The sequence below is a fragment of the Camelus bactrianus genome, chromosome 11 (assembly GCF_048773025.1).
Source record: "Camelus bactrianus isolate YW-2024 breed Bactrian camel chromosome 11, ASM4877302v1, whole genome shotgun sequence".
Lineage (NCBI taxonomy): Eukaryota > Metazoa > Chordata > Mammalia > Artiodactyla > Camelidae > Camelus > Camelus bactrianus.
In genome coordinates this window covers 7,933,023-7,945,631 of record NC_133549.1, presented here as the reverse complement: position 1 = coordinate 7,945,631, position 12,609 = coordinate 7,933,023, and the positions used below count along the sequence as shown (strand labels likewise).

The 12,609-nt window shown below is 40.4% G+C and overlaps 1 protein-coding gene across 2 annotated transcripts in view; it reads left to right on the top strand.

Annotated features, from left to right (window-relative positions):
* Nucleotides 1-12,609, top strand: part of MAP3K21 (mitogen-activated protein kinase kinase kinase 21) — a 59,783-nt gene that overhangs the window by 20,908 nt on the left and 26,266 nt on the right. For both annotated transcript variants that reach the window (XM_074373148.1, XM_074373147.1), the window contains exons 3-4: nucleotides 3,901-4,049; nucleotides 4,869-5,044. In XM_074373148.1, the coding sequence (XP_074229249.1) occupies nucleotides 3,901-4,049; nucleotides 4,869-5,044 (325 nt within the window). The remainder of the gene's footprint in view (nucleotides 1-3,900; nucleotides 4,050-4,868; nucleotides 5,045-12,609) is intronic.

The following is a 12,609-nucleotide window of genomic DNA, read 5'->3' as shown; positions in this document are numbered from 1 at the left end:
TCCAAACGCTCATTGAGAGGTCTTCTCTCAGAATCGGTTAATTTCTATTTCTCAATTTTATAAGCTGGGTTGTCTGAAGTATCTAATCAGAAGAGGGGAGAGGGAGTGGTCCCACTTCTGGGTATATATCTGGAGGGAACTCTAGTGCAAAAAGATACATGCACCCCAGTGTTCATAGCAGCACTATATACAATGGCCACAACATGGGGGCAGCCTGAGTGTGCATCGGCAGATGACTGCTTAGGGAAGTTGTGGTATGTTTATACAATGGCATACTACTCTGCCACAAAAAAGAATAAGATAATGCCATTTGTGGCAACATGGATGGACCTGGAGATTGTCATTCTGGGTGAGGTGGTCCAGAAGGAGAGGGGAAAATATCATATGGTATCACTCATATGTGGAATCTTAAAAAAAATAAAATAAAAGAAAGAAAAGGACACTGAACTCATCTACAAAACAGAAACAGATTCGCAGACTTAGTAAACAATCTCATGGTTACTGGGGAAGGGGGGTGGGAGGGGATAAATTTGGGAGATTGATATTTACAACTGTTAGCCACTATATATAAAAATAGATTTTTAAAAAGTTTCTTCTGTATAGCACAGGGAACTATGCTCACTATCTTGTAATAACCTTTAATCGAAAAAATATGAAAACAAATGTATGTATGTATATATATGCAAGACTGGGAGATTGTGCTGTACACCAGAGACTGACACATTTTAACTGACTGTACTTCAATAAAAAAAAAAAAAGAAGAAGAAGAGGGGAGAGGGGTGCTAAGCTAGTAATAGTAAAAAATGGCGGCTGAGAACAAAGTAGGTGACAGGAAGGAAAAAAAGACAAAATACCATGAAAAGGACCAGAAACTACTGACCTCCAGCGCCACCTAAATATGGATCCTTATGTCCCATGGGTCTCCAGAAGGCATCAATGTATGAAAGCATACCAGAGTCCGAGTCTGTCAGGTGTGTAAGGCGGGGAAGGCCACCCTCTGAACTGCACAGACCTTTGCTCTAGAATCTCCTTTGATGACATTCCCGTAGAAGTAGCTTCACTAGAAACTTCGCTCTAGTCTGTGGTGCAGTGGACCAGTATACACACTGGTATATTTAGTCATCATCCTCTCTCGGCCCCCTTCCTCTTTACCCGCTATTACACTGCAAGGTAACTGTGACAGATGTTGTCACTGGACTTTTACAGTGTCTCCTGCAATCACCCCAGTTTCACAGAGCAGGTCCCCAAGGCACCAAGAGGTGATGGCTGTAAACCTAGTGAGCGGTGGACTCTGGTCCCTGGCCTGAGGCCCAAGTTCCTGCTGCCACAGCCCTTAATCATTGGGCTGCTGTGTTCCCAGGAGAGGGCTTTTTATACTATATCCCACCCAGATTTAGAGAGCAGCAAAATATGCATTATACTTTAGAAGTTGTCCCATCAAAAGAATTCAGGTTTTTTTTTTCCACGTTGGTTTTTGCCAGAATACTCTCTGGGAAAATGACCTGTCCTGAGTCATTCATTCTCTGAAACTTCCGAGAGGCAAAGTTGTGTGGTTGTTACTATTTGTTTCAATTTTGTTATTGGCTAATGAGAAGAGCAAAGAAGCTTCTTTGAATTTAGACAGTTTTCATTTATTCTAAGAACGTTTTGATTCCCTACACTGAGGTGATTTTTGTTGAGTTAAATTTACTTATTCTTGAAATTAAGAGTGTTATCTTTGCTGATGCATCATAATATAGATAATTTTCAAGAAACTGAGCAGATAGCCTTTGAAAAATACTGGCTTCAACTTAATTACTAATAGTTATAGCATTATATAACTCACAAGTACTGCATTATATAGTCCCATACATACATATATATGTGTGTGTGTGTGTGTGTATATATATATATGTATATATATATATAAAATATATATATATATATAAAAACTGTACTTTAAGATGGCAGAGCAGATACCACTTAAGTTTTATAGATGTTTCCAGATCAGCTTCAAGGCCAGGTGAATGGGGACAAAGCTAGCAACTAGTGATAGTCCCAAAGCTGAAACTCAGGTCTGCTGCCTGCACAATGGTGCCCTGTTACTCCTCCTGCTGGAGGAGCCCCAGATTCGAAGACCTCAGGATGGAAACACTGGCTTAGGGCCCATAGATCATCAGCTGGAGGACCCCTGAGGCCCCTTTGAATGGGCACGTTCTGTTGTTTATACTTTCCTTTTCTGACGTTTTCAGTACGTAGTCTAGAGTCCAGCAGGCACTTGTGGAGAGGTCTATAAATGAAGTAATCACATCCGGGATGACCTGCACCTGGACTCCAGAGGATTTCTTTGCAGGCCAGGTCTTCTTCGGAGATGGTTTTTTGTATGTGTGATGCTGTGAACCCCACACCTCTTAAGATCAGGAGATACTCAAATGAGACTTGGGAATCAATTCCAGGCCACGTGTAAATGACTTTTTGAGTATTATCCTGAGCTGTTCTGCCTTTCCTCCAGGCTCATTATTACCTTCTGTTTACTATCTTTAAAACTATGCTAAAATGTGATGTATCAGCCGCAAACATAAGAAATAAGCGGGGAGGAGGGTATAGCTCAAGTGGTAGAGCACGTGCTTAGCATTCACGAGGTCCTGGGTTCAATCCCTAGTACCTCCTCCAAAAATAAGTAAGTAAACCTAACTTCCCCCTTCCCCCCAAAAAGGGAAGAAATAAGAATTAAGTTGCTGCTTTAAATTTCAAACTTTTTTTTCCGTTAACTTAAAAGTTAATGAAGTTTTAAAAGATTAAGTAAATTGGACTGTATAGTGATGTTAGTAGAATTTAAAAATAGAGTAAATGTGACTGTTCCTCGTATGCCTATGTGCTTTAATTGAAAGTCAAGTGAGCATCTGGAGCAACTGATGTTTTAGGTGTTTCAAAAGGTAATCTGAATGCACTGTCTGTTTTGGGGAAGATGGAAGGAAACTACAGCGCTGACTGGTATTGTCTACGAGAGTAAATATATATAACGTACAAGACTTACTTCTCTGCTCCTCTGTATTGCCTTGAATTGGGGAGACTTAGAACCAGTGGTATGGATATGTGGTGAGATTTGATCCTTCAGCTACATTCAAAAAAATCATTTAGAAATCCTTCCACTGTGCGTTTTCTCGCTCTTGTTTGTAATTTCATTTGCTTCTGGAGATGTGAAGCGGCCGTGAACCTGCATCATGTTTGCTGGCACTCCGGAGAGCATGGCAGCCGAGTTCTTGGTTTTTCATTCCCATTTCAGTACAGCTCCATCCATTACAAAAAAGAGGTGTTCCGTCCTGCCAGCTGGCACAGGGAGGCCCACGTGGCTTGCTCGTCCATTACTACAAGGCAGTGCATGGAAACATGAGTTTCACATCTCCCAAAATATAAAGGGAGAGGCAGGAAGATGAACAGTTTCAAAAACTATTTAAAAATGTCAGCATGGTTCGACGTCAGTCCTGCGGTGTGTGGCATGAGATTTCTGCGGGGCTGGAATCTTCAGGGTCCTGACAGTCCTCAAGAGCTTTTACCTAGGGCTGGGGAAAGCGAAATACAGACAAACGTCAGAACAGCCACATGACTCCTGGAGTGTGGCCTGGTTCTGGACCCCGTTTAACTCAGTCCCGTACTAATGGGTCCTAAGCGTTCCTGTTCGTTCAGCAGTTTTCATTCCTGTAATGAACACATCACCGATTTCCAGCAAGGAGTGCCTTGGCCCGTGTTTGGGATGTTAACTGGAAGAGCCCACGTCTCACGTTGGGGTAATGGTGCCGAGGGCTCATTTGGAAGAGAGGATTCTTATGAGGAGCTGGATGAAGGCACTGATACGTTTCTCCCCTAGTCATGTCATAAAAACAAGGCCCCTTTTAACTGTATGAAAACGTTGCTTTCCAGCTACGGAGTGCTGCTGTGGGAACTGCTCACGGGAGAGGTCCCCTATCGGGGCATCGATGGTCTTGCCGTGGCTTACGGGGTGGCAGTCAACAAGCTCACTCTGCCCGTTCCTTCTACCTGCCCCGAGCCTTTTGCCAAGCTCATGAAAGGTATTTGGGCACCTCTGTGTTTGTGCGTCTGGAATGGGGAGGGAATTGCTCATTGGAACATCTGTATTTTTTTAACCAAAAGAGTAATTTCTGTGATACTCATTTTCAAGTGATTTTAAATACGTGATACTATTTTAAGAGTTAGAAACCATGTCTTTGATCTAAGATGCCAGGTAAATTTTTGATGAACCGAGTAACTTGAAAACAGCCCAGTTTAATAGTGACTCATTTATACAAAATTCAGTTAGATGGTAATAAATGTTTCATTAAATACACTAGGGGAGTTCAAAGGCACTCTTGAATTGGCTCCATATGTGCTATTTTTAATTCTACCTAATGATCAAAAATGTTTTGCTGTCTTCACTGGCATGGTTTTTGCCCCGACCTTATCTATTTCCATCTTTGTCTTTTAAAAATCGTTAACTAACTCTTTTTGTAAGCAGCAGTTACCTTACTTATTAGGCTGTTTCTCAGAACCTCTCTTGTGATTATAACATTTTAGTGACTTTGGTCTTCTTGGGTGGAGTTTTATAAAACTCTGTACCTGCAAGTTATCTGAGGAGGGCAACTCAGGAGACACAGTTCATGGTAAGACAGGGAAAACACGCGTCTACATATTAATGACAAATAATATAGACAATAGAATCCTTATCTGCTAGGAATTACTGTGCATGCTGCTGACATGGACACTGGGTAAAATAAAACTTTCAAAAATCATTATCAGTTCATTTTTAAAATCTTCAGCAGACACTGTCATTATGGGCTGATAATCTGAACTATGCCAAGAAATGGAATTAGTGTGACTCTTGTTTATTTTAGAATGCTGGCAACAAGACCCTCACATTCGCCCATCATTTGCCTTAATTCTTGAACAGTTGACTGCTATTGAAAGGGCAGTCATGACTGAGATGCCTCAAGAATCTTTTCATTCCATGCAAGATGACTGGAAGCTGGAAATTCAGCAAATGTTTGATGAGTTGAGAACAAAGGAAAAGGTGAGCAATATATAGTAATTGCATAATATACTCACACTTACGAAGATCATGGAAACTTGAGTCAAGAACCACTGCTAGCAGCGGCTACTCACCTGAGTCTGCCCACTGTCCCCTTGAGAGTGTCCTGTCACTTAATAAATCCTCGCTTTGCTTTCTTGAAAAAAAAAACAAAAAACACAAAACAACAAAAAAAGAACCACTGTTAGCAGTATTTTAAAATATTCTCAGATGTCAATATTACATAGATTCTTTCCTTCCATTTAAAACAAAACAGAACAGAACTGCACTCAATATATACAATTAGAAAAGAATTAACCCTTTATTAGAGGAATTTTCAAATAAAAAGTTTTTGAAAAAGGAGAGGGAATGGCATTCTGAACTTTTCTATGCATTGACTAGCTTCAGTGATTTTCAGTATTTTGTCATTTTGTTCATCTCTTTTTCCTATTATCATTTTTTTTAACTGGGGTATTTTAAGTTAAAACCTAGACTCTTGTCATTTTACCTTTAAATGCTTCCATATGCGTCTCTAACTGGGAAGAATTTTTAAACTATCTTTCTTGCCATATATTATCTTTAAAAAATAACAGTAGTTCCCTGATACCATGTAATACTCCAGACAGAAATGTCATAGTTTGTCTCAAAGATGTCTTCTTACAGATGGTTGGTGCAAATCAGAATTTTTTTAGTTACGTCTTTTAAAGCCTCTTTTACAGTCTTCCCATCACCTTCTTTCATCTCCAAAGCACTGCTTTCTTGGAGAAACTGGGAAAATGTGTGATTTCAGAACGTTCTAATATGATGAGTGAAACTCTGGTTGGTTTATATGTTTTAGGAAGAAGAAAAGTAATAAACCTAAGTGTTAAAAGTGCTGAAGCTGCACATATATTGCCACATACAAAGTGAAGTATGAAAAGTAGAAACACACCTAGCTGGGAGGCAGACGGCCTGGGAAGCGAGCTCAGTCAGCACGGTCTGTCTCCTGTGACTGGTGACAGCTGACTGCCGGCGGGCACTGAAGAACTCCAAGTTCAAGGCACAGCCCTGTGCTTCAGTGGCAGGACTTACTTTTTAAAAGATGTTCTTGTAATACTTGAGCATCTTGATGAGTCAAGGTTCATTCCAGTTGCCTGAGGTGTATAATTGTTCAGTAGGTTAAATTCTTTTCTTGTGCAATAACCGTCTGGGCTAAAATACCACATTGCAAGTTATCGATAGCCCTGATAAGGCCAGATCATTGTCCAGGAAGGAATTTTTATGCCTCCTGTATTTATGATTCTAAAATAGTAGGCTTCTTTCTAAGTAGGCGATAATGCTTTGCTAAATGAGAAAGCCCGTTGGCTGATCCCCGTGTGTGGCACCAAACCGCGGGGTCATGCGGCAGCTGAGAGTCGTCCTGCCAGGGTGAAGTTACCATAGTGCGGCTCCACACTGAGTCTCTAGACTTTCGCATCAACCATAATACCAGAGACCAACAGCCAACCCAAGGGCAGAGCAAAGGGCAAAAGAGGGGGTGAAAAGTTGTGGTTTGAGTATATATGTGTAAACATCCCTGAGCTCGCGTTTATGAGGCTGTGCAGGAAGCCGGGATGTCACATACCCACCTTCCGTCCCCGTAAGTGGCGTACTTCTACCGCGGTCATGCTGACCTGGGAGTTAATACAGGTATGTCATAGGGACTCCTGTTCCTTATTTTTTAACCCTATTTTTTAAGTGTTAGCTATGACAAGGATTATTGTATGTTGATTTTTTTAACGGAGGTACTGGGGATTGAACCCACACGCTAAGCACGCACTCTGCCACTGAGCTGTCCCCCACCTCACCCCCATTTTCCTTATTAATTTCCTCTGTTCTTCCATATCTAGCCTCACTTTGCCCCCAACCATACTGAATACTCCCCCAAAGGGCAAATTATTTTCTAGGGAAAAAATACAATTTAAAAGCGCATCTGTGGGGAAAATGTTATGAGTTGCAATGTTACAGTTGCCTTCCAGCAAACATAGGGCGTGTCTGCTGTGTGCTTGGAAGAGGCTTAGAGCCCTGGGGCACACGAGGGGTGTGGCAGTCTGTGTCCTGGCAGGGTCCCTGGGCTTGAATGCCCGGCCAGGGGTTTGAAGCTTGTTGACAAATTTCAAAGAGGGGCTTGAGGCACTGTGTTGGCAACACTTCCCAGCCCGCCGTTGCAATCAGAACCTCCTCCTCACTCCCCCTCTGCCTCTCCCATTCTGCTTCCGTGGTGTGGTAATGAGGTGACTGTTCTCTTAGATGCCCAGTCCCAAAGGTCTTGAAGATGTGGTCTCCTCTGTGACAAAGACCATCGGTGGTAATTCACTCCCCTAATCCCTGTTGTCCTCACTTGTCACCTGCAGGACAGGCAGCCTCCCACCTGGTTGCTCCGCCTCCAGCCTCGTCCCCTAGCTGATGGCTGCGCCGCCACCCGTGACTTTTCCCAAGTGCAAAGCAGACCAACCACACTTCAGTGGCCAGTTCCTTTTCCTTATTTTTTAAAAACTCTTTCTTTTTTTATATGTTAGCAATGGCAAGGATTATTATGGAGGTACCGGGGATTGAACCCAGGACCTCGCACACGCTAAGCATGCGCTCTACCACTGAGCTATCCCTCCTGCCCCCGTTTTCCTTAACTTCCTCTGTCCTTCCATATCTAGCCTCACTTTGACCTCAGCCATACTGAATTCCTCCAAGTTCCTCTAATGCCATGCTCCTGACTTCTGGCCTTTGTGTCCTTCCTGTCCCCTCCCTGACTTTACACCCTCCCCACGATGGCTGCTTCGTCACGCTTGGGTCTTTCAGAGCTCCCTTCCCTGACTCCGTTCCACCACATGAACCGTGCACGTCCCTCGTCACGGCTGTACTAGGTCCTACTTTCTCAGGAGCTGCTTGTTTATGTGTGCACTGCCTTTTCTGCTGGGTAAGTTCAGGAGCTACACTGTTTCATTCTTGGTCATTTTCATCCACAGCATCAAACAAGGAACTTGGCACATGATATACATTCGATAAGTACATTAAATAAACCTAAGTAAAGTGTCTTAACATGTTCCTGATAGGTATTTTAATGGATGAGAGATATTAGCAATTATTATTAATTATATTTTCAAGTGAAATTTTTATATTTTATATATTACATTTTATATTATTATATTTTAACACTTACTATTATTTTAACACTTATTAATATTTTTCAAGTGAAAAAGGAATTTAAAAGTGTATAAATGCCATGAATCCCATTTTAAATCTTAGGCTATAAAATAGGCATAATACTCAGCTGTTTAACTTCTGGGTTATATATTCTTGAGAAACTCTCATGCATATGCACCAAGGAAATTCAGGTTATTCACTTAAATGTTGTTAGTAATAGTGAAAAACTGAGAACAACCCCAATATCCATTAATAGAGGACTAGGTGCCCAAACTATTGTATATTCAGACAGTGGAAACCTGTACAGTACTGAAAATGAGTGAATTCTAGCTGTAAGTTTCAACATGAGTAAGTCTATAATATAATATTGGGCAGAAAAAGCGGTTGCAGAAGGATAGTTACATTGTGTAGATTTATAAAAAGACTGAAAGTGTAGACAGGAAAATGGATACAAACCAACTTAGGAAGAGGGAGGGATAAGATAAGATATGATGCACATTGGACTTTTTACCAGATCTGAAACAGATGTGGTAAAAATTTAGCATCTGTTAAATATTGATAGAAAGTACATGGGTGTTTGCTATTCTAATTATAGTATCTTTTAAATATTTCATAATTTTAAGTAATTAAAAATAAAAGTTAGAAATGTGTGAGCTGCAAAGACCCTTTCTTTCTTCCCTTCTCTCTTTCTCTTTCTTTCTTTCTTTCTTTCTTTCTTTCTTTCTTTCTTTCTTTCTTTCTTTCTTTCTTTTCTTTCTTCTTTCTTCTCTTTCTTTCTTTCTTCTCTTTCTCTTTCTTCTCTTTCTTTCTTCTTTCTCCTTTTTCTTTCTTTCTTCTCTTTCTCTTTCTTCTCTTTCTTTCTTCACTTTCTTTCTTTCTTCTCTTTCTTTTTTTCTCTTTCTTTCTTTCCTGTTTCTTTTTTTGGTAAGTCATTTTTTTTCAAATAGTAGATTTATAGGTAATCCACTCTCCTCCTTAGTATTTTGTGAGTTTAAAAATTCAAAACAGGCAAATGCAGCCCTTTGACCCTGCCACCATTAATAAGTACAGAGAACTCATACACTAAGGAATAGCAGTCTCGTTTGCCTCTGTTCAGATCATATGTGCAGCATCACGTTTGATTGTGGGCACCATGTTTTAAAGAGCTTCCCAAGGTGGGTGGCCAGGAGGGTAGGAGAGGAGCCTGGAAATCTGAGTGGACAGAGAAGAGAAATGGGCACAGAAGGGGTGGGGTGCAGAGGCTGTCCTCAGATGCTGGAAGAACTTTGGAGCAGACGAGGGAGAAAATAGGTTCCAGAGTTCAGAAGCAGGACCTCTCGGGTGTGTGCCCAGGGATTAAAATCTGGTCTTTCTAGCTCTTGGAGCTGGGCAGTGGTGCAGTAGACTCCTGCCACAGCTGCTCTGCTTCCTTCCCCTGGGCATTCAGGCTGTCACTATGGGATTCTGAAAACCTCTGACAGACTCCCCCGCTTTTATATTAAGTCTTTTGTTTTGCTTATGGTTTCCTTTGCTGTGCAAAAGCTTGTAAGTTTAATTAGATTCCATTTGTTTATTCTTGCTTTTATTTCTATTGCTTGGGTAGACTGCCCTAGGAGAACATTGCTGAGATGTATGTCAGATAATGTTTTACCAATGTTTTCTTCTAGGAGATTTATTGTATCTTGTCTTATGTTTAAGTCTTTGATCCATTTTGAGTTTATTTTTGTGTATGGTGTACGGAGTGTTCTAGCTTCATTGATTTACATGCTGCTGTCCAGTGTTCCCAACACCATTTGCTGAAGAGACTGTCTTTATATTCCATTGTATGTTCTTGCCTCCTTTATCGAAGATTAGTTGATCAAAAGTTTGTGGGTTCATTTCTGGGCTCTCTATTCTGTTCCATTGGTCCGTAGGTCTGTTTTTGTACCCATACCATGCTGTTTTGATTACTGTATATTAAGTCTTTAGTGAAATGCCAACATCTCCAGCAGTCTACTAGGGTGGTGAGTGGTTCAAGGACTTGAGCTGGACATTCTGGTTGGAACTGGGGCTCTGCCATTTGCTGACGGAAGACTGACTTCCCAGTGCCTCCTCGTCATGGGGTGTCACAGTGACGCTGTCTCCCCCCCTCCAGGTGGTGCAAGGCTGACGTGAGTGAAGTGCCCCAAGTGCTCAGAGCATGAGTGCTGCTTAGAAAGTGCTAGTAAGTGTGACACGTTAGCCTCAGAACAACAAGGTGGTGGCTTTGACTGAAGCCGGGGCCGGTTCCTGGCAGCCCCGCCACCCCATCCCCAGCCCGGGCGTTTGGGAAACGGGGCTCTGAGCAGTCATCCAGAAGATGGCTGAGCGGATTACTTCTGAAATCCTGCAATTCTTTGAAGAACTACTATCAGTGATATTATATTAATATTTTTTTAGAAACCTTAAGACATTTTATTGACTTAAAATGACAGAGGAAAGAGTCTGATTTTTTTTTTTACATTTCCCCAAATTGTTTTCCAGAATTCTAAAATTAGATGTTTAAGAGCAAAAATTAAGGGAAAAAAAACAACCATTTTGGGGAACAGGAGAGGTCTTGGAGGAAAAATAAAAACTGAAATCACAGAATTTAAAATTTGGAGGTGATATTATTAATAACTAATTATTATTTTAAACTTTTATTGTTAATTATTGATAATTATTCATGAAACTTCAGGATAGAGGCATATCCAATGAGTTAATTCTTGTTATATGTGATGTAAACATCAAAAGTCATGCTTTAAGAATGGACGTCTCCTCTTTCTGCATTTTAAGGTCTTATAAGGTAGTTTCTCTGTTGTTCTTTGGATTCGTTTTTGAGCTATCTGGTGTTGTATCTTTACTTTTTCTCTTTCTGTGCTTTTTTTGCAGTGCTGCTTGAAATACAGCATTTATGGTATCTTGTGAACCTTTGATTTACAACTAAAGAATATATACTTTTTTTTTTTTTTTTTTTTTTTTGCTCAAAGGTTTCTAACTGCATATTTTTTGATGGAGTCAGAAGCCCAGTATACGTGCTGTATCTCCCTTTCTTGTTCACTGATTACTTAAGGTAGGAGGCGTCAGACTTGGGATTAATGGTCAGTAACTTGGCCGTGCTCTGTGTTATTCAGGAAACTGTAGCCTCCATGGATACCGGTTCCTCCCCAAATTCCTGGTTTCTTATCTCTGTGTGTCTGTCTCGGTGCGGTGGGTGCGTGCACCTGTCTTTGAACCGCTATGTGAAGGCATGTCACTGTTAATGATTCACATCGCTGCCAGGAATTTGGGTTTCCCATTACTAGGATGTCCTGTGCCAAGCAATTAAACAATTGTTCTGCTTAGTAATCTGAGCAACCCAAAGCATTTGTGTGTGTGTGTGTGCTTCATAATTTCAAAGTATTCAAAGGGATTCTAACACCCTAGACATTTTTTTTCTTCTACTCTTGAATGCTTTAAAATTCATTCAGAAGGAAGAATACTTCGGCTCTTTTCTCTTTGATCTTATTTTTTCCTCTTATGAAGTCTTAGGCAAGTGATTTTTTTTTTTTTAATTTCTAAAGTCACTACAAGGGGATTCGCAGTTTAGTTTGGGACCTGGAATTAAAAATGTGTTTCTTATTTGGTAACACAAAGAGCATAATTGAATTTGTAGCCCTTATCTCTTCCTCATGCCTTTTCATTTCACAATAAATAGCTAATTAGATTGTTATCAACACCACTGAAAACTAATATCTTCACAAAAGGGCAGACAGTAATGATTAGAAATTAGAAGTTGACTGGAAATGATCCCCTACCCCCAAATATACTACAGTAAAGTCTCTAATTTGAACAACTGGTTGGAGAGAACCACCAGTTAAATAATGGCTTCCAGAATTTTTTTTTTTAAAGGTAACATTTTCTTCCCTTTTTTTTCAAGTGATAAATAGTACTCTATTTTTTGTTTGTTTGTTTTGCAGAGGGAGGTCATTCGGTTTACTTATTTATTTATTTAATGGAGGTACTGGGGATTGAACCCAGGACCTCATGCATGCTAGGCACATGCTCTACCACTGAGCTATATACCCTCCCACTCTCAGGTAATAAATAGTAATTTATACCTGGCACAATGTGATGAGGAAATACTGGTCTCCTGTATAAAAACCAGCAGATACATATTAACAAAAGTGATTTGACAATCAGTTGGTCTTAAGCAAATCATTTCTCCTGCAATTTTGTTTATGAAGTTTGTTTAGAAAAAATAAATCTAAGGACTGTTTCAGTGAATTCGGTCCACTTTGGTAGAATTACTGTAGTTCAGAATTTGTTGGATTGGAATAAATAATCCTTTCTTTAGAGCTCCCTTTCCTTTCTTAATATCATCATATTTATTTGTGGGATGATGGTCTTCCGTACTTACTTTGCTTTGTGTTTATAATTAGACTGACAGATGC